This window comes from Callospermophilus lateralis, chromosome 14, assembly GCF_048772815.1.
Source record: "Callospermophilus lateralis isolate mCalLat2 chromosome 14, mCalLat2.hap1, whole genome shotgun sequence".
Taxonomy (NCBI): Eukaryota; Metazoa; Chordata; class Mammalia; order Rodentia; family Sciuridae; genus Callospermophilus; species Callospermophilus lateralis.
The window spans coordinates 633,131-656,703 of NC_135318.1; the positions used below are offsets into that span (position 1 = coordinate 633,131).

The 23,573-nt window shown below is 55.5% G+C and overlaps 1 protein-coding gene across 7 annotated transcripts in view; it reads right to left on the bottom strand.

Annotated features, from left to right (window-relative positions):
* Nucleotides 1-11,389: 11,389 nt before the first annotated feature.
* Myt1l (myelin transcription factor 1 like) overlaps nucleotides 11,390-23,573 on the bottom strand; it is a 147,455-nt gene continuing 135,271 nt past the window's right edge. For 4 of the 7 annotated variants that reach the window (XM_076832543.2, XM_076832545.2, XM_076832542.2 and 1 more), the window contains 4 exons: nucleotides 22,909-23,000; nucleotides 19,736-19,839; nucleotides 13,131-13,274; nucleotides 12,077-12,849 (listed from right to left, as the gene is read on the bottom strand). In XM_076832543.2, the coding sequence (XP_076688658.1) occupies nucleotides 12,709-12,849; nucleotides 13,131-13,274; nucleotides 19,736-19,839; nucleotides 22,909-23,000 (481 nt within the window). In that variant the 3' untranslated portion in view covers nucleotides 12,077-12,708. Of the gene's footprint in view, nucleotides 12,850-13,130; nucleotides 13,275-19,729; nucleotides 19,840-22,908; nucleotides 23,001-23,573 lie in introns of all 7 variants that reach the window. The other 3 variants (XM_076832546.2, XM_076832547.2, XM_076832544.2) reach the window with 3 other exon arrangements.

A 23,573-nucleotide genomic window follows, 5' to 3' on the forward strand; every position in this document is an offset into this window, starting at 1 on the left:
CCACTCAGGCTGGGTGACCTGCAGGAATTGGGCTCAGACGTGCAGGACGGCTGTGCACGCCTGGGGGCTGTCACTCTGCCTGCTCTGTGACGGTCTGTGCCGTGAAGGACAGGCTGCAGTCCCCTCCAGGCCTGTGAGCCTGCCCTTCTCGGGAAACGCAGTAATCAGGTGAACTCACAGCTGCAAGGGCAGCCCCAGTCCAAGGAGACTGGAGTCCTCCTAAGAAGAGGTGCCAGGATACAGACACAGGATCAGGGATGTCATGTGACCACGGAGCAGAGACCGGAGTGATCCAACCACAAGCCAAAGAGCATATGGGACCACTAGGAGCTGGCAGAGGCAGGAAATCACTCCCTGCAGGTGCAGAGGGACAGGTCCCTGTGACTTGGGGCCTCCAGGACCACAAGCCTCCCTTGGAGAACACACCTCTGTGGTCCCACCTGCTGTGCTTTACTGTGGCACTCTGGAGACCACCACCAGCCACCCCCTGTGCTGCTGGGCCCGCTTCAGGATGGGCTGCAGTGGGCCTGCTCTCTGCTGGCCATTGCTCTGTGACCAGAGCCACGTGGAGTCTGTTACCTGAAGTGGCACTTCCAGACGCACAGCGGGTTCTTGGGTTCCGGTTCTTGTGCCAGGTATAAGCAGGTGTGTGTCCCTCCTCCCCCTTTGGAGGACCTGCCCAATTCCTGCAGGTCACCCAGCCCCAGTGGGGCAGGAAAGCCTGATCCAGCCCTGCAGAAGGCAGCTGCTCTCATTCTGTTCTCAGGCCCCGGAAGGTGCCTCATCGAGCCAGGGGCTGAAGACCCGGGCCAGGTTGAAGTGCTCGTTTTGACCCGTCCCCAGCATCCAGTGTCCAGTCCTGAGCCTCTTCTTCCCCGCCTCCCTCCTGCAGGTCCCCTGGAAGCTCAGGCCACTAGCCTTGCTTTAGAGTAGATGAGATCCCTTTTGTTTTAAAATGAGGCAGATGCTGAGACACTCACAGCCGTTCCTCCAACTGTGCGTGGCTCAGCATTTGGGGGCTTTGATGGCCCACCTCCTTGAGTTGGTGTCCTCTGAAGAGTCTGCACTTGCCCCGAGAGCCCTCTTGCCCTGCCCAGCATGCCCTCTTTCTGTCAGGCCCTGTGCTCTGTGGTCAGCAGGAGTCTCCCATGCCTACCTGTGCGGGGTGATGGCCCACCTCTGCTGCTTGGCGCCTGCCAGGTGGCAGGGCACGGCGAGCACAGACGGCACCCTGGGGCACAGGAGCTGCTGCCTCCCTAACAGACCTTTCAAGGTCTGAGAGAAGGCCTGACCTGGACCACTCTGGGAGGGTCGGGGGGTGCAGCCAGGGCCCATGCAGCCAGGGCCTGCCCCCACTCTGCCTGTCATGCCGACCTTCGGAAGGTGTCTAATGTGGGATGCACAGCGTGGCCACTCTGCCCGAGGGGGACCCCTCCTCCCACAGGCACGTAGCTGAGGGAGCGGCGCTGCCTGCACGTGCTCTCTCACTCCTGCTAGGAACTTCCTTTGGAACAAATGAGAGGACGCTCAGCCTGGCTTGGGAGGAGTGACCCCCTCCAGCCGGGCACGACAGCTGTTGTCACTGTCTATAAAGTTCTGTCCCAGGCGTGAGCCTCACTGAGCTTAGGCAGCACAGCTGTCCTTCCTCACCACAAAGACTGCGCTCATGCCAGAAACCTGTCACACTTGTCCCTCAGAAGAGCAGCGTGGGTTTATTGAAGGGACAGGAAAAGGGAAAGGGGACTCTCCCGGGGGAAACTGGGTCCTGCCAGAGAGGAGGGGACAGCGTCCCTCCTGCCCTCCTGTTCTACTGGGGTCCTAGGGGAGCTTCCAGGGGCACCTCTTCACCTTTGAATGACAGCAGATGACATCAGACTCTGGAGTCCCCCGCCATGGTAATCCTGGGTCACCTTGGCCCAGGTTGACGGGTTCTCACTGGAACCTGTTCTTACAGATTTCAGGGAATGATCCTTATCTCTCCGAATTCCGGGATCTGGTCTGTGTAGGGTCACAAGCTCCCACCCCTGCGGGTGACCTGTGGTCTGCTCATTGGCTTTTCAGGCCTGCATTTCTCCTGCAGGTGACAGGTAGTTTGCTGAGGAGTGTGACATCTGTTGACTTAAGGCAGGCAGGACTGAAGGGAAGTTGCTTTTTAAGCGTGGTGGTCAGCACAGTGGGCCCAGTTTATAGAATTGTCCTCGTGTGCCCACGGATCAGCTCTTGGTGGGAAAAGCTGCATCACTGGAAAGGCTGACACTCAAGGTGTGAGCCACCCTTGGGCCCCCACACGGGGCACCTGCAGCAACTCCCAGGCTGCAGCTACTCTAGTCCCTCCCCATTTCTAAGGCCAGGGTTTGGAACCGCCTTAATCTAACAATGTATTTGAAGGACACTGTAAGAAAAAATAAGACAGACAACTGTATTTTCAATAGTCAATAAATGAAATAGATGTAGGTGATGAAAGAGTCCCCAGTGTGCCCTAGGCTTGGGCCTCTCCCTGCCCCTCCTGGGCCTCAGAGTCTTTGGCCTTCAGTAGTCCAGGGGGCAAGGAGAGAAGTGGCTGGACCTCCTCTGCACACTGGTCAACTTTGTGGGGTGACGGCTTGTTCCAGAGCACCTCTAAGGTGTGTGGGGACTTGGGGTAATGGACATTATCCGCAAGGCTTGAGCAGATGGCCGACTGTGGCCCATTTCCCATGGAGGTGCCCTCCAGCCCGGGCCGTGGCCGCACTGGGCCTCAAGTCTCTGATGTTTCCTCCCAGCTCCTCCTACAACTCGACTCTCCCTTTCACTTTCTGAGAGCTGTGAGCTCCATGGGCTGCGTGTTCCTCAGGGGGCCACCTGCAGCGTCCTACTTCCCTCCTCCTCTCTGCAGAAGGAAGTGGTGCTGTGGAGTGGGCTCTGAGAGTCTGCAGGACCTGTGCTGAGGCAGTGCTGATGGTCCCAGGCCTCAAGCCTGGCTGGCTCGGCTGCTCTCCACTGTGGGGCTGGAACAAAGGCGTGTGGCCTCGGGCAGTTCCTGTGTAGAAGTTACCAGGGTCTGAGTTTTGCATGCTTTGGAAGGTGGAGAACATTGTCAAGGTGAAATGACACCTCTGCTTTAGAATAAATGAAAAGGGGTTGATTCTCAGCTGAATACAAGTGACGTGGCCTGGGAGCTGAATTCAAGTCACCCTGATGACAGTTCTGTGGCGATGAGGTGACCTGTGAAGATCATGGAAGATGACTTCCCCCAAGCCAGCCTCCAGGGAAAACAGGAGGGCAGTGTGGCCAGGAGGAGGAGAAAAAAGAAGGAAGCCTTGACCCTTCCCAGCAGCAGTGCGTCCTGAAGAGACTGAGCCTGAGCCATGGACTTCCACCCTTGCCCACGATCCTGAAAGGAGAGCAGCTCTGTGCAGCTCTGGGAAGAGGGTGCCCAGTGAGCTCCGGCCGGGTTCTGAGCTTTCATCCCTTCCCAGTGACCATAAGTTCCAGACTTTCCACGACTTTTTTCCTAACTGCCCAACGGACACATTCTGCCTCAGTTTCCAGGGATTAATTCACCCTCATTCTGAGGTCTCTCCTGTTGTTGGTCACTCCTGCCAACAGCGTGAATTTGTACAGCCTCAGAACAAAGCAGGTCATGGTCAACGTCGTCCATGCACACAGTTGTGGGGGCATCAGTTTGTCAGCTACTGACTGGATGAGGTCTTCTTTTTAGAAGGTAACTTAAAGAAAAAAATCACCCTGATACTGTCAAGTGTATAAAAGGGACCCCCCCAAGGGTTCTTGCTGCCAGGGAGGGAGACTGAGCCAGGCACATGTGGGGATCTGCAGCTCAGAAGTGGCCTGGGGGGTCTGGTCTGCATGTCTGTGTCCCCCAGACCCACAGGCTGATGCCTTAGCACCGAGGAGCTAGCTTTAGGAGAGGGCCTGGAGAATGGCGCTGTCCCATCTCTCCACCAAGTGCACAGCCAGCAGCTGCTGTCTGAGAGCCAGCACACAGGTCCGCACCATGCTGGAGCTCCTGGCCTGGCTATTCAGCCCCCGGAGTGTGAGGAAGGACAGTCTGTGGTTCAGCCACCTGTCCATGGTGTTTTGTTAAAATATCCCGAGTGGACCCAGACAAGAGAACAGGGAGATTCTGTCTCAGTCAACCTAATAGGACTCCCACTGCAAGAAGTCTTGGGTGACCGGATCCCTGCAGGGTGGCCACAGGCAAGAGCCTTGGGTGTGGGGAGTGGCGAGGTCTGAAGGGGTTCTCCCTGCAAGACACCTGCTGCAGCTGGGCACTGCCAGGGCCCAGAGCACCCAGGGCTCTAGCAAGCTGGGTGGAGGCTGTCCCTGACAGGACCCAGGCACAGGCAGTGCATCGATGGCCGTTGGCTTCTCTGAATCTTGGCTCATTGTTAACAATGCAACATAGAAGTGACTATTGCTTTACATTGACACAACTAAACATTTAAAATCTGCTTTGGTCAGCTTTTTTTTCACTGCTGTGACTAAACGGACCCAGCCAGAGCCATTGTGGAGGAGGAAGTTGCTTGAGGCTCACAGTTTCAGAGGTCTTAGTCCACAGAAGGCCGGCTCCATGCCTCGGGGCTCAAGGTGGGCAGAACATCGTGGCAGAAGAGTGTGGCAGAGGGAAGCAGCTCCCACGGAGATCAGGAAGCAGGGCGGGGGGGCAGGGAGAGGGAGAGGTGTCCACTCACCAGACACACATGCACACCCCAAAGCCACGCCCCAGTGCCGTCCCCCTCTGCCACATCCCTCCTGTCTCCAGTTACCACTCAGTTAATCCTGCAGGGGTTAATCCACTGATTGGGTAAGGCTCGGAGGACCCGTTAACTTCTCCTCCAGCTCTTCTTGCACACGTAGCTTTTGAGGGACACCACATCCGAACCATAACAAAATCTTGGTTCTTTTGTAGGCACTTTAAAGTTTAACTCATAAATGCTGCTGCCTTTTACATAAATATGAGGCCTTGAACAATCAGTATTGAGTAACCCTTGACTGATATCTGGTCTTGTCAAAAAATTTGGTGAATTGCACATCATTAAAACTAAGTTAAAAAATTGATGATGAAGACATTGATTTTTTCAAGAACTCTGCTGTCTATTAGACACCTCATGTTAGTTTTATAATATGAGAATACTCTTAGGGCTGAGGTTGCTAGCACTTGCCTAGCTCATGTGAGGCACTGGGTTTGATCCTTAGCACTACATAAAAAATAAATAAATATTAAAAAATTGTAAATAAGGGAAAGAAAGGGCCAGTTTCCCTTTTCCTACACATACTGTAAATAAATAAAAAGGATACTCTTTGAAACAGAGGAGGACTTTTCTCTTAAGGACTCGTTGCGCAGGTAGAGGGGTCACAGGTTAGTCAGAACTAGGGTGCTGTATGTGTGGACGGCCTGTGTCCCTCCAAGCTCACGTGGAAACTCTGGCCTGTATGAGGTGACAGAGTGAGTCCTGTGGGGCTGAGTTCTTTCTCTTGGGCTGCCAGTTGCCTCCAGAGCCCACTGTTGCGAAGCAAGTTGACCTTGTGTTTGTCTTTTCCAACAACCTGTTGCTCTTCTCTGCCAGAAGTTGAGGAAGTATGGGGCCCTCACCCGGCTGGGGCCGGCCATGACCCTCAGCCCCCAGGACGTGAGCAGATCAAGTCTCAGGTACCCTGTCATAGAAACAGAGATGGACAGGTAGAACTTGGCAGTTTCCAAATGGGGACCCTATTCAGCATGATGCCCTGGGCATTTCAACTCACACCTGCTGAGCCCAAATTTAACACAACAGTGTTTTAGTCCTTAATTCTCACAGGTTGAAAGGTGCCTGCTAACAAGAATAAATGCATAGAGAAGGGCAGGTCCCACACGACTAGCCTGCAGCCATCCACCCAGGAAACCAGCCTCTTATTTGTGATAAACAGGCTGGGATACCAGTCTGCTGCAGGAAGCCAGTGGTTCTCCTAGAGCTAAACAGCAGCCCGTGATGACCAGCACTGAGTGGTCAGCACACTGACTCATGGCTCCTGTAATGGTCCTTGCTTCCAACTTTGGATGTCGCAGGAGCCAGCTGCCCCCTGTACTGTTGAGGGCCATAGCCGAGTCGGATGACGCATGGCATTTTTGCCAGAACAGAGTGGTTGAGAGGTGATGCCAGCAAGCCTTTGAGATGATGAGGGTTGTGTTAAGCTGTGTATTCAATTGTATGTTAGACCCCTGCTGTCTACGCCACTTTGGAGTTCTCCTGGGATTCCTGGGGAGTTCGAGTTGGTTGGGGAAGTGCCGGAGGGGGGATTTCCGGAGGGGGGATTTCCGGAGGGGGGATTTCCGGTTGGTGTGTGGTGGGTCCCCGGAGAAGGCCTTGTGTGTGCGTTCCCGGGAGTTTGGAAATAAAGTTTGTTCCTGCTTGAGTGGCTCGTGGTCTGTGCCCAGCCAGACTGCGGCACTGTACCAGTTCTGAAGGAAGCTCCCCAGCAGCCGTCTGCCTGCCCAGGCCAGTGGCCCCCCGGGCATTGCCCTGAGACCCTGCCTCCTCCCCTGCCTGCTTTGGAGTCTCGGCCAAATCCTGGTCCCAGCAGCTCCCACCCAGCGGCCTCCGTCTGCTCTCAGCTGAGGGTCTGCTTTCGTTTCCATACAACTGAAGACACAATTTTGGGGTTTCCAAGTTATTTGGGGGGCTGTCTTCAAACTGTTGGGTTTTGAAACCACCTGAGACTTGCTGGTGGGGGCTGGAGAGAGATAGTGTCTGACTCGGGGGACCCAGAAGCCCAGGGGTGAAGGGGGACCCTGATGGGATCTTTCAGTTGGCTTATGGAGCCAGTGGCTTCCTTGACCGTCTGGGTCCTGAAGACCATGAGCTGAGAGTTGTGCTTCTCCTTGGCCCTCTCTTCCCGGCGGCATCGTCTCTACAGATGCTCACGATGACCTGCCCGGATCCCAGGATCTGGGGCTGTGTAAAGAGGCCATTCCCAGCAGAGGAAGGAAGTAGCATCCTTCTCGCCCCAGTTCTGTCCACTCCTGGATACGGAGTGTGAATCCTGTGTCCCCTAGGAGAGCAGGAGAGGAACAGGGTCCCCACCAAAGGGCTCCTCTGAGTCTTCCAGTCGGGCAAGACACTTCCCAGGGAATGTCTGCCCTCAGCTGGTCTCGGCAGAGCCGAGGTGGTGTTCAGGGGGGTCTGTGTGGAGATGATGGTGTGGGCGTCCAGCTTGGTGCACACAGAGGCCAAGAAGTTCGCTTTTCTAGCCCACTCTCAGCTGGTCTTGGGCAGGTTTTGCCCCCACAGATTAGATGAAGAAAATGGTCTTAATACTTACCTTTTCTCCTTACACACGGGATAGAAAACCCTGTGGCTGACTGAGCAGAGGAGCAGCTCTGACCGCCGTGGTTCTGCCCCAGATGAGCAGTGCGCATCTCGGTGAGGGCCCAGGGCCCCTCCCTGAGGGCTGTGCAGTCGTCCTGGCCAGGCTGCCCCGTTCCAGGGAAGGGAAGCTGAGCCTCGGGAACAACAGGGCCGCGGCCACCTGCAGCCCACCCACCTGTACCTGAGCCTGGGGCCGCTCCAGGAGTCCTGCTGTCACGCCAACTGAGACTGCTTAGCTCTGGCTGGTCCTGCGGCCGGGCCCTGCTCCCTGGCCTGCCCACCCCCTCTCCTTGTGCTTGTCTTTCCTTCCTTATGTTTCTCTTGCTCAAAAGATGACTGGAGGCCACTCAAGGGCACGGACTGCAGCACAGAAGGGAAAGGCGTCTGGTGTGGAGAGACGGACAGGAAAGAACAGGGACATTGGCCACCTCCCACTCGTGGCCAGGCAGCCAGGCCTTGCTGGACGCTCAGGTTTCTCCTTGATGTGGATTCAGATTGCACTCTGTCTGAGGTCCTGGCTCCTCTGCGTTGTCTGCTGCCCTGAATGCCACGGCACCAAGCCACATGGGCGCTGCCCAGGAAGAAGAGCTGCCGTGTCCTCCTCCAGCAGGACTGGCCTCCAGCTAACTCCACGGGAAGGTGTGCTTGGTGACACAGAGAAGCCACTCACAGCTGGCAGAGGCTGCAGACGGCTCCTGTGTGATGATCCTGTGGGATCATCAGGGGATGCAGAGACACCGGGCTTTTGGAACCCTTGGGTCCCCTGGGGGATGACGAGGACTGACTGGCCAGAGGCCGCCGTCCAGAGTCTGGCGGCCGCACCATTTCCCGTTGGTGTCTATGCCCTTGCAGGCCCCTGGCTGTGTCCCTGTGGTTGCACTGGCACCCACAGGTGGGCTGCCGACGGGGGTGTCCTTTGGATGGACTCACACCTGTTTCAGCCTCCGCCCCCCAGTGCCCCGACCACGCTTGGCCTCTGCCCAGGGAGACAACACTGATGCAGCCTCCTTGTTGGGTTCCACAAAGCCACAGGCATGCAGCAGGCCAGCCTGGGGCCACGCGAGGTGCACTCTGTGTGCCCTTCTGGCCTGCGCTGTCTTCCTGCTCTTACCTGAAACACAGGGGTGCTGCCCGCCTGGCACTCCTCCTCCTTGGGCATGGACTGCAGCCTGTGTTCTGCAGTCACAGGACCGGCCTCCATGCTGGCCACCCGGCCTCACGTGTTCACAGTTCCCTGGTTTCATCCCAGTCATCTCCCCGAGTTTAAGGATGGCGTGGGTGCACACCTTGGGGCTGGAACCCAGGGCTTCCCGAGCACCTGGCAAGCACTCGCCTCTGAGCTGCACCTGCCCCTCTAAGGACCCTTCAACAGCTCCAACAGGGGCAGTTTTCACGAATCCCTTACTTATTCCTCTATAATAGAATTTTAAGGCTGTTTTAAGTTATTTTGATGCTTTTTGCAACTCTTTCAATAGTTTTAGGATAAAGTTGGGTAATTTGGGGTCAAAATCTTGAGTTTTCAAAGATTTTTGACATTAGTTAAGTGACTGTTTGAAAGTGCTATCACTTCTTGGGCACACACTGCTCGTGGGGAAAATGGCTTTTAATCATCAGGTGACAGACCTGGGGCATGGCGGTCACCGTCTGCATGACCATCCTTTGTTCCTACAGATGGCCTTTGAGGGTTGACAGAGGTTTCCCGCTGCAGGTTCTGGAGAGTGACGTGGAGGCATCCTGAGGCAGAGCCCCTGCCCCTTCACCAGGGCGCCACTGGGCTGGCTGCAGGTGGGTGGCGACTCTCTGGAAAGCGGTGCTGCTGGGAGTGACACCAGGCGCCAGCATCCAAGGGGTGCTCTTGACCTGAGCTCAAGGCAATGGGAGGCACCACTGCGCAGAGATTCTGGAATTTAACAAAACTTATAAGGTCTTTTCCTTAAATTGTGTGTTAAGGGGACTTGTGTGACTGCAGTGGGGATATTTTGGAATTTTAAACCATGAGGTTCCTTTTCAATTGAGGAGATGTGAGAGAGGGTTGGTTATCCACTGTGAAGCCACATTTGGAGGCTGCACATTGAAGGGTGCTCAGATCCTGCTGCAAGTACTGAAGCAGCAATGTGTCGTCCCCTCACACCCAGGCGCCCGCCATGGAGACTCAGGCAGGACTGGACCTGGTGTGAGATCGAGAAGGGCGCCTCCCCCAGGGATCTAAGGCAGAGGAGGGGTGGCAGCCACACAAACGACTTAGACACTTTGCAGAGCAGCTGCTCCGGGCCTGGGAGACGACCCAGGCCAAGAATAAGGAGGGGAAATGGCAAAGCCAGACACCAGCTGCAGCCTGTGACTCTGCACTGGGTCACAGGCAGGTGAAAGCCAGGACGGACATCACTGCTTCCAACGGGAGCCGTCGGTGTGGGAGCTGCTCAGTGACAACATGGTCACGTAGAGCAGGAGGACTGCACCTTTGTTCCCAGCAGATGTCCTGTCCCTGGGGACGCCTGAGTGACAGGGGCAGTGTCCTCACCTCCATGCACACTCTGAGCTGGGAGGTGCTGCAGGGAATGTGACAAAATCGAGTTTTCAAAAAGGACACTGTGGGCAGACTAGGAAAGCACTCACACAGCTGTTCCCCTGACCCGCCCCGGAGCTGAGGACCAGCCCTCAATAGTGCGGCAGAGAGTCGCTCTGGTGTGGGGCCAGGGGCCCAGGGAAGACGCAGGCCCGGGCAGAGACCCTTCGTGCTACAAACGTGGCAACGCCTCTTTATTCAGATAAGATGTGTTCACATCCAGCATGACAAAGTTTGTACAAAGTTCACAATTCAAAAATGAAGTATCACAGCAACTTGTGATTCCACACATTTATAGCAAAATTAAAGTGTCAACAAACCCATGCCGTGTAGTACAAAAATAAATCAAACTTCAGTTCCACAGAGAGCACAATAAATAGTTTATACAAAATTCTGTCTTGATAAATGATTGCTTAAATTAACTCAAATGAATATGAACAATAAGTTATAATAAATAAGCTCTGGTAACTCACAATAGCCCATATGGAAGGTCAGCATTCTAACAGGTGGCACTGTGATCCCTATACAACAGTCACAGATGACTCTGATTGATTATGTACCAACGTTACATGAGCAGCAGGTTTGTGCTTAGTGTCCCTTTCCATTGTACATGGGGGATGACAATGAGAATCCAAACCGATACTACCTATTACTCTACTAAAAGCATACTACATTGGCCAAGAAGCTGCAGACGAGACGCGGGGGAATGCGTGTGCCGCTATGAACAGGGGCCCTCCGAGGCGAGGCCCGGACCGTGTATGGCATCAGGTGACAGTGAGCACCTTGCTTCTGCTCTCAAAAGGCATTTCTGAGCATGGCAGCTAGGACTAGTCGCACAACAGAAGGGGCGCGCCAGGGCCCCGAGCAGTGACGTTGTCTTCTCCCAGCTAGGAATGACCGTCCTGGAGAACTGTAGGCGTCTGTACAGTGAACAGTATAAAGTGCCGCTGGGATGTACACACATCTATACACATATATATACCGAGGTCGAGTATTGTATCAGAATGTTCGTCGTGAGATCCCTGTAGTCTCCCTGGGCTACGCGGTGGGTCAGCCGTGGGGCCTCCGCTCTCATCCGTCCAGCTTCATGTCGCGAGGCGACCGACACAGGAATTGCACACCTCCGTACGGATAATAGGACAAGGTAAGTGCAAATAGTCGACTGGCACATTGTGGGGACAATGACCCTGTAAGTCCTGTTCTGCTAAAAATATTTTTTTTTAATTTTTACAAAACCCATCTTTTTTTTCATAACAAAATTTTAAAGTACTTTTGTACTTCCTGCATAACATCAAGACATGGAAGGAGAGATGCTACTAAAAGAAATCAACATCAGGAAACACAACACATCGTCAAAAGACTACTTAGAAGGGAAACGCAGCCGTCAAAAGTGGTCTTATGCATACAGATAGTGCAGTCATTGGAGTCAAACAATCCAATCCTGAAGGTGTAAGAAGTCTAAGATGACCTAGTTCAAAGCAAAAAGTGCTGCAGTATATTAGTCAGGTTAAACTCTGATTGCATTCATTCTCAGCATAGGGCACAATAACCAACAAGGCTATGCAATGCTCTGTGTGGTCACCTGGACCCGCGAGGGCAGAGCGTAAGCGTCCGTCGTTCTCAGAGCGCTCTGAATAGGACCAAAGCCGATTCAGAGTCAGGGTCGGGTGGGGCGAGGGGTGGGAAACTTTACAGAGCTGCTTTCCCACCGTCCAGCAGGAAATTCAGTCCAGAAACCAGAGTGCTCACAGCCGTTAGCTTTTGTCCCTCAAACGTGAAATGAGAATAGCAACGATAATGATTTTTTAAAAGTGAAAAGGGGAAATAAATGCTCTTAAATTATCTTTTTGCTCAAATTGAAAGCACACGACTTCTGTTAGGTAAACTATGTTGCGGGAACAGTTCAAGGGGCACGGGACTCTAGGAGAGATAAGAGAAGGCTGTTCCAGAGGGTACTGAGAACGCAAAAGGAAATCTTCGTGCTGTCCACCTCTGACAAGGTCCTGTCTTAACGGAAGTCTCCAGAGCCACACCATGTAATGTTTAGGAGTTAATTTAAAAGTGCTGCTTAAGCTGCTTTGAATCTTCTGCCAAGTTTCCATGGCTTGATGTTGTCTTACAATAAATTACTTATTTCATTTCTTACAGTTAATCCATATGCCATTTCCTTGGAATGCAAAAACCTCATTTATTGCCCCCACCATACACCATCCTCCTAAAACAGACAAACAAAAAAATCACATAATATCTCCAAGCATTGTTCAAAAATAAAGCATTTTGCAACCAATTCTCGCTATGAAACAATATGCACACAAAATGTATTTCTTAAATTCCATAAAGTCCTCCAACACGAGGCAAAATGATAATGTCTAAAAAGTGGCCGTGGGGCCACAGCATGGTCATTCAAAGCTGTTTTTTTTTCTTTTTTGTCCATTTCAGTTCAAAATACTAAAACATTTAATCACTAAAGCATTAAAAAGAATTTACACTCTATTTATTTTGATCAGCTTACCTCTTCAGAAATATATATACCCCCAGTGTGCATACAGTAGCAGCTATAAACATTACACGGCAGATCACACTACGTCAGCTCTTAGGAAAACGTACAAAATGTGAATGTGTTCAAAAACTATTCTGCAGGTGCTATCTTAAAGCAAGACACAAAACCGTGTGGAGTCTCGTAAGCATAACACTGTTCCGACAGAAATAAATAGAACGCTTTCTGGTAACAAGTCACAGCAGCCGAAACCAAGAGGCGTCCTTTCTTAGCATGAGTCTCGCCACTAGAGCAGCTGTTCAGACCTGAATTCCTCTCACAGCCTGCTTTATATTTTCCAGTAGGGCCTTATTTTCTGGACTCTGATAACGGTCTTGATTTGTATACATTTCCGTCAAAGTAGTCACGTAAGCATCAAAATTTTGTTCATTGATTGGATCCTACGAGATATTAAATAGTAGTTCATACACAACTTTTATTTTCTTCATAGTATATTCACAACAGCATAAAACAGAGCATAGCACCCTGCCCCTGCGTCATCAACTAGACAGCCTGTCAGCACCTCGGCTTCATGGATCCGCCCACCACGGTGGCTAGCGGGCAACGACATGGCTTTGGGATGGTGACCAAGGTGCCCGAAGGCGGAGGACCATGGAGTGATGGCACAGGACATCTATCCAAGTGAGAAGGGAGGCCGCCCTCCGGGCGCTCATTCACTTACCATGTGAGGCAGCTGGATGTTGGCCAGGCTGTGGATCAGGGACTGGCTCAGGTTGGCCAGCTCGTGCAGCAGGGACTCGTTCTGCTGCTCGATGACCTTGTTCTCCTCCTCGATGGTCTTCAGGTTGCTTTCCATTGTGGTGATCTGGAACACACACGCGTGTGACATGTAACACACGTCGCCTGGGTGTGCGCCCAGACTGCCCGGTGCACAGCAGCGTACGCAGAGGACTGGCCACCCGAAGGGCTGGTTCTCAGGCTTCTGGTCCATTACACTAGAAAACGTGTGAACTGGGGGCTGGGGACATAGCCCAGTTGGCAGATCACACTTGGGCCTTGCATGCCCAAGCCTTGGGTTCAATCCCCCGCAACTCACAAGAGGAAAAAAGAAAGAAAGAAAATGTGGCAACGGGACTAGCTGGACTAGCTGGACTAGCTGGTCTAGCTGGACTAGCATGGGAAGTCCCTGAAGATTCCGGGTGGCTTCTACTTTTCAGCTTTGGATGTTTTGAGAGTTGCTGCAGGTGGAGGTATCCCAATGATGGTCCGCAGCCTGGTGCTGTCCCCTGGAGGCTCACTGGACAGTGCTGGGACCTGAGTTGGCAGCTACTGACTGAGTGCTAAAGCTTCCTCTTTCCATCTGGCCCCGGCTAAGTCCTAGTGACCCCCATTCCTCTTCCTGCTCAGCTGGGGCCTGGGCTGGTCTGTCCACCAGGCTTCTTCCTCTAAGGACCAGGTCAGGACCTGACTGGACCCTTGGGCCTCCCCAGCTCACACAGAGACAGTCTCCCGTGCTCTGAGTCTCTGCTGTCCTCTCCTCACAGCCCTGGATTCTCAGCCGTGACCTGGGCCTCTCCCTGGGCAACTGACCGAGGAACCTGGCTCTCTGGCATCTTCTTCCCGCCGGCCACTCTGGGCTCCCATCCCCACCTCTCCCCACTGCTGTGCCCTCGTCTTGATATGGGGTGTACATCCTGGGTACCTCTCCTCTTCACGGCAGCTGGGGGCCGGGGCTTGTGTGGAAGCCAAGGGTGACCCTGCTGGCGCCCCTCGTGGTGACGCCCCTCAGCAGTGGGTGAAAGGGGTTCTCCAGCCCCACTGTCCCCCGGGGACACTGCTCCAGGCCTCCTTTCCTGCCCCCCTGGGTGACTCTCTCTTGTTAAAGCCCCATCTCAGGGAACCCGTGCCGGCCACAGTGGGCGAGTGGCCACTTCCCTGGGGGAGCCTTCCCCAGGCCCTGGCAGCCTGAGCCTCCCTCTCCAGGCCTGTGTGCCCCCGGAGGTCACTGCGGAGAAAGCCCCCACGTGCAGCGTGAGCTCCTCTCCGCGGGGTCGCCAGGCAGGGGAGAGCAGGCGGAGTGCAGGAAGCACCACACTCCCTGAGCAGCGGCCCTGAGCCTGCTCCTGCAGGGCCGCCCAGGGCACTGGCCTGGTTCCCTGGGCTCAGCACCCCGAGGCGCCCACCACCCTCGCCCTCAGCAGGTCCCCGTGTGACGCCAGCCCTGCTCCCCCAGGTTCCTGTTGCTCTGACCGACTCCCCAGCCATTTCTCTTCCACGAGGACTGACACACAAAGTAGGGGCCTAGGCAGCCACACCTGAGGCTCCCAGGGTCTGCATTACGCACCACACCCCTTGTCTGCCTCTCACCAGCATTTGTGGGGACACATTTAAGATCAATTTCTCTTTAACCCAGCTGTCCCACTCCTCAGTTTATACCCAAAGACTTAAAAACAGCACACTACAGTGACACAGCCATCAATGTTTATAGCAGCACAATTCACGATAGCCAAACTGTGGAGCCAACCTAGATGCCCGTCAGTGGGTGAATGGATAACGAAACTGTGGCCTATAGACACAATGGAATAGTACTTGGAAATAAAAGATAATAAAATCATGGCATTTGCAGGTAAATGGATGGAGCTGGAGACTATAATGCTACGTGAATTAAGCCAATCCCCAAAACCAAACGCTGGATGTTTTCTCTGAGATGAGGGTGCTGATCTATAATGGGATGGGGAGGAATGAAGGAACTTCACAGGGTAAAAGGGAGGGAGGGGAAGGGAGGGGACGTGGGAGCAGGAAGATGGTGGCATGAGATGGACATCATTACCCCAAGTACATGTGGAGACACAAATGTTGTGAATATGCTGTGTACAACCAGGGTCTTGAGAATCTGTGCTCTGTATGTGTACCATGAAGTGAAATGCATTCTGCTGTCATGTCTAACAAATTAAAATTTAAAAAATAAATAATAAAAAAAGATCAATTTCCCTTTCAACCTAAGCTCCCTACTCAAGAGTCTGGACCCTCCGAGTGTAGTGTTCTCCTGGGACAAGGGAGCCTGCAAATCCAGCCATCCTGCCAAGCCCCCAGGCCAGGTCCTCTGTGGGGGACCCGAGGAGCTGACGCTGTGTCTTCTTCTCAAAGTGGCACAATTCTCACGGGTGCGTCCACTCTGCCACGACACAAACTCCAACCCTGTGACCGTGGGCACACATGCCCTGAACTATGCCTGGGACCTTTCCTTCTCTGCAATGGGACCAGCCTGTGCGGTGCTGAGGGACACCAGGAAGAACAGACAGGCTGCCTGGTGCACAGCGAGCCTCCAGCTCCCCGTGGGAACTAGACTGCAGGTCCTCCTGTGGATCCCGCCCACGTGCCTGAGGCCTTCTCAAGTGCTCCGACCCTGAGGTCAACAGGGCTGCAGGCCTGGATTCCTGCACTGGCCAGGCCAACCTGGGCTCTTCCCTGGGGGTAGGAAGCCCACCTCAGGCAGAGGACGTCTGCCGCTCCAGGGGCCAGATCCAGCCCGGGGGACTCAAGCTGCAGAGAAACGCTCAGGAACACCTTGGAGCTGGCTGCACAGTGTGGCAGCACAAAGGGCAGAGAGTGCAGGGTGCAGGGGAGGGCTGCAGGGCCTCCCACCCCAGCCTCCCCAGGATGTGCTGACCACACTTGAGGAGGGAAAAGAAACAGGGGACATAGGCAGAGACCTTCGGGCCCGCCCTCCTGGAGTGGCCCTCAGGACTTCAGAAGTCCTGACTCAGGCCCTCCCGCAGGGGGTCCTGCACTGCCCTGCTCCGGGCCTGGTGGCCACTAGAAATTCCCTGTCCTCACCTTCAGGGGTGAGAGCACTGGCCACACCCGGGCAGCAGGTCCCCTGGGTGGATCTGAGTTTGAGGACCACCCATTCCCCTGGGATAAGGGTGGAGTGCCCGAGGACGGGGAGTCTGTAGGTGGTGCCGCAGTCTGAGGCTGCTGTACACAGCAGGTGCTCTGGGTCCTCAGAGAGCACCCACAGCCTCAGAAAGGCCACGGGACTTGGCCAGATCCTGGGTTTTCACAGCCTGCTCCTCACGGTCTCCCCCGGACCTACAGTTTTCCTAAGATGGACATCTCTTGAGACCAGGGTCATGACAGGTCTGATTCACCCACAGGCCCGTGGGCTGGGACTGGTCTTTGCTTCTTGTGATGGTTAACAGCACCTGTGGTACCCTGAGACTGTGAAGCACACTTCAGGGCCATGTCGGCCGCGCAGGCCCATGGCCACCTGCCATGGACACAGGGTATTGGTTTCAGGTGGCCTGGAGCTAGGGGACGAAGCCCGTGTGAGCCAAGGCTGAGACACCTGCTGTCTGACTCCTGGCCAGGATGGTGTGAGCCTCACAGACGGCACAGGAAGCCTGCCATGGCACCCATCAGGGTCAGGAGACGGACTCTAGGGAAGGCCCTGCGGAGGGGAGCACCGCTCTCTGCCATGGGGTGGGACGGGCACTCCAGAGTAGGTGGGCTGGGTGGCACCAGGACTTCAGGTGGCAGGGAGCTATCCGTGGGGGTTGGGTGGGGCACAGTGGAGGGTGGCCAGCCCAGGTGCCTGTGCTGCTGACCTGCGGAAGCACAGCTGTGGGCATGTGCAGAGCCACCGTGCTCTGCAGAGGCCGACTGCCAAGACTCTGGCCTGCCAGATCCTCCCCAGTTCTCACTCTGACTTCCCGACGAGCTGTGCACTTGACTTGTGAGGAAGGGAACCCCAGGGGACAGCTTCACCGCTTCCCACCTGCCCTCCTCTTGCTCGAGCTTCCCCAGCCCAGAACTTTCTTCTCTTCCCGGTCACTCAGGTCCTGGAATCCTACCCCTCCTCTACAACCCCCCGGTGCAGCCCCTCGACCTCCAGCCCCTCCTGCTGCCTGGAGCTGCGCCTGCTCCCTGCTCCCACATCTCCTCCTTCCTGTGCCTTCGGGTACACATTTTTCTAGACTCTGATAAGAAACAATTTCTGTGTACAGGGAAATCCCCCTGCTACGGAGGCTGAGTCACCCTGTCTCTGTACTCTCTGTGGGCGTGCACCCAAGCCCTTGTGACTGGTGGTGACTTGGCTGCACTGGTGAGGTATGCACTAGTGGTCTGTGGAGTCCAGAGCCCTAGGCCCATCACATCTCCAGCACTGAATGTGTGCTGCCTTGGCCCAGCTCAGCTGGGAGGTGTGGGAGACCAACCTTGCACCTGACTGAGTCACTCTCCCTGGCTGGGTGCTGAGGCGCTCAGTCACAGAAATGTGGCAGAGCTTTCCCCACCCTTCTTGGGTTCGAGGGTCGGACTCGTGCAGGGTGTGTCTTGCTACAGCCCCATGAGTGAAGCTACGCTCACCTGTTCCTTTGTAATCTAACCCCTTGCCCAGTTTAGGATAGAATCTTCCAGGGAAGTGCCTTGTGTGTGTCCCCTTCTCCTACTGTGCCCTTGGGTGTGGCCTACCCAGGTGTCAGTCAGCTGCTGACAGTGGACATCATGAAGATAGACTCAGCCCCCTGAAACCTGACCCCTTGCCTCATTTGAATAGCTTCTCCTCAATAAAGGGGGTCAGCGCGGGCTCTCGCGCTCTCTTCCTGCGAACCCTTAAGGTCAGAAGAGCCGACACAGCAACCCCAAAGAAAAAGGTATCTGTGTCTCTTGTGGGGTTACTTTGCGCAGCCCAGTCAGCCCAGTTTTCCTGGAGTGACCCCTGAGCCTTTTAGTCATGAGAGTAGAAACCCAGCAGGGGCGGGCTGGCCTCGGGCAGCTGGGCAGTTGTGGGCCTAGGTGGTAGGATGGCTTTTAGCACTTGTGATCTGATGGGGACTCAAAGACCCAGAAGCAGCCCCTTCTCACTGAAGTGCAGAGCCTAAGAAGGTTCAGGTTTGGGGAACTGTCTGGGCTGCACTTGACCCAAACACTGCTCAAACACATTCCAAAGTGGTGTGCACATCTACTCAACACACCAAGGTGTGCTGCCCGAGTCTGAATTCTCCAGCTGGACAGCAAACAGCTGTGGCAGTCTATAAGAACCCTCTTGGGCACGGGTGTGCCATGGTTTGGAAGTGGCCCCGGTGACTCAGGCTTCACTAGTGGAAACTTCATCCCCATCTCGAGGCAAGATGAGGTGTAGACAGAATCCAGCTTGCCGGTCTAGAGGGGTGGCCTTTGGGATCTGAGCAGGATTAGAAGGTCCCCAGGGTATGGCCCCATGATTGAGTCTTGGTGATTTTATAAGGAGAGAGGCCAGAAGGAGCTCACGTGTGCCCGCACACCACACAGACACAGACCTACACATGCACACGCTTACACACCCATACACATGCCTGCTCCCTGTCCCTCCTGTGTGATACCTTGCCCCTTCCTTGGACTCTGCCAGCAAGAAGCCATCCCCAGAGGCAGTCCCTGTTCCTGGCAAGCTAGAATAAGCCTCTTTTCTTTAAAACTCAGCCAACCTGTGGCCTGGCATTGCTGGATGTTAAACACGCCCCCTGCACCTCTCTGGAGAGCTTCTTCTCACCCTGGGCAGTCGTCTGAAATTCAGAAATGATGTCTAGTTCCCTTTCCCTCCCTGCTCTATTCTCTGACTGATTTAAATCTCAGCCCTCCCTGAGCAGGACCCCAGTGACTTGGGAGGAGCCCCAGCACAGGGTCATGACCCCTGTCCACTCCTGGTTGCAGCAGGAGCGTCAAGGAGTGACGTCTCCACTGTCTTGCGGATCGCACACCTGGTCTGGCTTGCTGCAACTCGGTGCCATCATGTGGCTCAAGAGTGTATGGAGGGCCCCAGGGGAGCAGCGTCTGGTGAGGAGTGATGAGAAGTGGGCAGTGTGTCCACAGGGGGAAGACCACCAGGCTGGCCAGTGTCAGGAGGGACGGGCAGTCTCCTCACCAGCTGCACTCGCAGGTGCTCAGACCCACCCACCCCTGCCCAGTAGATGGCCGGGATCTGCACGCACAGGCGGCTTCCACCAGGGCACCAAGTGAGAAGTAGGCTCCTCTGCAGTCCTGGAGTCCTGCTGTCACCCTGCCACCGCAGGTGTGACCTAAGTCTGGGGCTTGGAGCACCTGGAAGAAACCCTGGCCTCTGCTGTCGTAGGTGGCCTTCAGGAGGGCATCCTACCACACACACACACAGAAAGGGACCGTCATGGCCACTGGGGCACAGCCAACAGCGCTAGGAGAGGAGTCCAGCAGGAGACCAGGACACAAGGTGGACGAGAAGGGTGCAGGGAGAAAAGCAGAGAGGCCAGCTGCCCCTGGAGAGGGCCTGCCCAGTCACTCCTTGGAGAGGGCGGGGGCCCCAGAGACCGTTACCTGAGTCCTGAGCTTGAGCATGTCTGCCTCCATCTGTGAATTGGACTCGCTCAGCTCCTTGATCTCCTCGTCCAGCTGCTTGATCTCCTCGTCGTTCTCTATCCCTGAAACGGCAAGAGCAGAGTGTTCAGGCCGCCACACCAGAGACCCTAGTCAGGACTTTCCTTTGTTCTTTTTTTATATTAGGACTTGAATTCTCTTGGGAAATGTGCAGGGGCGCCTGGCCTGGTGATGTCTATACTCCTATAAAGGGGAAATGTCACCACCCACACGTCTTCCTGCCCCTGCCCCCACCTCTCCCCCAACAGGACACCTGAGCAGAAGAGGGGAACACTGCCTGAGGGTGCAGAAACCCCTAGGCCCGGAAGCACTGGCCAGAGCCTTTCACCTGCCCAGGTCACCTGCGCTGCTGCTGGCTCCCCGGCTCCATCATCTCAGGCACCTGTGGGCTCCTGCTTCCTGCCTCCTCAGTCACCAGGGAGGCAGCCACTCCCAGTCCTCAGGGGCACACGCACAGGAAGGAATGGAGAGAGCCCTCCCTCACCATGCCCAGAGTCCAGGCAAGGCTATGCCTGACCCTTGAGTCAGAGTCCTCCTGGCAGAGGACAGCCGTGTGTGAGACCCCAGCCGGCTGAGCATTTCAGGCCTGGTGTATCCAGGCAATGGCTGGTCGGGCGGCCACGCCTGCAATCCCAGCAACTCCAAGGCTGAGGCAAGAGGATGGCAAGTTCTAGGCCAGCCCCAGCATCTCAGAGACACCCTTCTCAAAATAGAAAGTAAAAAGGCCCGAGGAGGGACTCAGTAGTCCAGTGCCCCTGGGTCCAATCCCCAGGACCCAGACCAACCAAGCAAACAGACAGGGATTTCAGGGCCGCTTCCCTCCCAGGTGGCTTCTGCTGCAGGCACCCTTGGTGCCAAGGTCAAAAGGAAGGGGATCTCTTCTGCTTCTGGCATTGGGTCTCATGACTGAGAACACATCGCAGAGGGAGGGCAGAAATGCCACAGGCGCAGTCACTCAGAACCCAGTGCCTGGGTTCAGCTGCCACTGGTCAGTCCTCCGTCCCGCGGAGGGACTTTCTCAAGGCAAGCTCCTCACGGATGATTGTGTGGAAGTTCTGTGGACAGAAGAGTGCACTCCGCCCAGGGCAGGCCTGAAGCCACCCAGCACACTGCAGAGACTGCTGCCCTTCATGGAGGGGAGAAGGAGGTGGGCCATTGGGTGGCCTTGGGTGTCGTGTTCAGTGAATGAAAAAAATGTTGTCAGATAAGAATGCCCAGTGCAGAGAAGTCCTGCTGTGAAATGCAAGCGCAGCCTGACTGGCAGCCCAGGGTCTGCTGAGAAGGAGCCCGCAGGCAGGCGCTCTGAGAGACGGCCACCAGGCAGCTGGCTGCCCACTGTCTGCCCAGGCAAGAGCTGCCCCCAGTGTGAGTATCCCTGCAAATCTGTCCCTCAGTTGTCTTGCTCTTCTGTTCTGAGTGTCTCACCCCATCTGCTACCTCTTCCTTCATCAACGGCTGACGACTGACACAGATCAGATGGACCTGCCTCAGGTCTGCCCTGCACTGGGTTGTTGGGGTAAGGTGCATGCTCATGTCTGCAAGGTGCAGGCACAGGATGGAGCTAGGATGTTCCTTCTGGAAGAACTGAGAGGAAAGCTGAGGCTGTCCCCAGGCCCCCCGGGAGAGATGTGCAGGTGGACCTAAGGACTTCTAGGAGACAGAGAATGACCAGCCTCCATCTTGTGGACGCCTGGCCCAGCGTTGGGCAGAGTGGACCTGTGAGGCTGGATGCACCTAGAGGAGCTCACAGCTCGAGGATGAGTGTGCCACCTCCAGGTGTGCCTCTGTAAGTGACAGGCCATGCATCAGGGATGTTCTGTGCCTGTGCCCGCAGGGTGGGGTGCTGCTGTGAGCGATAGTGGGCTGTGGTGTGCACGTGGGTGGCTGCCATCTGGACCCCAGGTTGGGGTTGGGCCCGTGTTGGTGGCCTCCACTGGAGCTGTGTGGGAGGTCACGGCAGCCCCAGGCGAGGCAGGCTCCGGGGCACGGGTTTCCAGGTGCGGTGGGGCCTCGGCAGATCCCTGGCTTCTGTGGTGCTTGTCAGCTCTGTGGGCTCCATTTGAGAACCCAGAGTGAGGCCATCGGCTCTGCCTGAGCCCTTCTCCACACCTTCCCTAGGCTGAGAGGGGAGGCTGAGCTTCCCCTGGGAGGTGCTTACTCCATTCCTCTGACCCCATCATTAGCAGGAGACACGGTGTGAGCCCTGATGGACTGTCCAGGGCATCCCGGGAGGGCCCGCCAGCCCTGGCTCACCTTGTTTCTGGTTTGTGTGTCTCTTTTAAAGACACCTTGGCTAGGGCATGTTGTTCATGGTCAGCTACTGGCTGAGGCTGAGGCCACAGTCCTAGAACTTCTGCCCCTTGTGGCACCTCGGGGGTCGCTCCACCCCTGGCTCTTGGCAGCTCATCCCCTCAACATCTGGGGCCAGCTGACCCAGCAGTATCACCAATGAGAAGCCTGGCACAGAAGTGTGGCACTGAGGAGGCCACAAGAGGAGCCCTGTTCTCAGTGGGTGGGCGAGACAGGAGGATGGATGTCCTGCTTCCTTGGGCTGCTGCTCTGGTCTGTGGTGCCCACAAGACCTGGAGGCTGCAGGAGCACTGAGATGGAGACAGAGATGAATTTTGTATGCAGGCAAGTGCGCAAGGCGGGATCTGAGTTTCCCAGGGCTCCAGGCTGTGTGGCTCTGTTCTCGCCCCCACACTCCTGAGAACTCTGATTTCCTGGGCAAACCTGTGTGCACTGAGGCGGGTCAGCAGCTACAGAAACACTTGAAAGGAAATGGATTTTGCAGATGGAGTCAAGGAAATCAGGCATGAGCATGCTGAGGAAGGGGAAGTGTCGGCAGAGCTGTGTCACTGGTGTCAGGCCCTGAGTGTCCCCAGGCCTGCTCTGGTGGGAGGCTCAGGGTGGAGGGCCTGGGGGTAGAGGCAGGGAAGCCAGAGCCTGGGACCCAGGAGGCAGGCAGCCCAGTGCGAGAGACCCGGGGGCTGGCACCACCTCTGCTCCCGCTGTCTGGGGTCAGTGGTCCAAATCAGTGAAGTCAGGGCACACAAAGCTGCAAGACATGAAGCCGGCTTTTGCCGAGAGAGGGAGGGACGGGGTGTGGTTACCATTGCTGGCACGCTGCTTGATGGTCAGCATTTGATCTCCAGACAGCTTGGCCTTCTTCATGGCTGATGTAGCCCGCGGGCATCCTGACAGGCTGTGGACAAGACAAGAGACGGCCGTTAGCCACGGGCTCCACAGAGCCCGAGCCGTGCAGAGAGGCAGGCAGGCACATGGAAGTGTTGCTGGCTGCCCGCAAGTCTTCAAGAACAAAATGACCACTGTGGAGGATGATGACCCAGTACAACCAGGGACGAGGGAGGGTCCTGGCCGGGTCGGCTCGTGCCCACTGTTAGGTGGTTGTGAAACATGGTCACTGTGGCCTCTGAGGAGACCCGTGCTCCTCACAGAGTACCTTTTAGAGAAACTTTAAGAATTGAGTAACTTGTCTAAAAAAAGTCTTTATTATAGAAAGCACCAGACTCATACCCAGGTTAAATGTCGCCTCTACTCAAACACACAGAGGCAGACCAGCAGCTGCGTCACCTCTGCACCTGCCCTCAGCCTCCAGGGGCCAGCCCCACTTCAGCCCCACCCTCTTGCTTCCCAGCAGCCCACCTGGGCAGAGCCCAGCTGCAGAACAGCAGTGCCACCCTCTGATCTGCGCTGGGCAGCCCCAACCTGCCCCACTGCTGACTTTCCACCAGCTGATCTGCTTGTATCCGGTGGC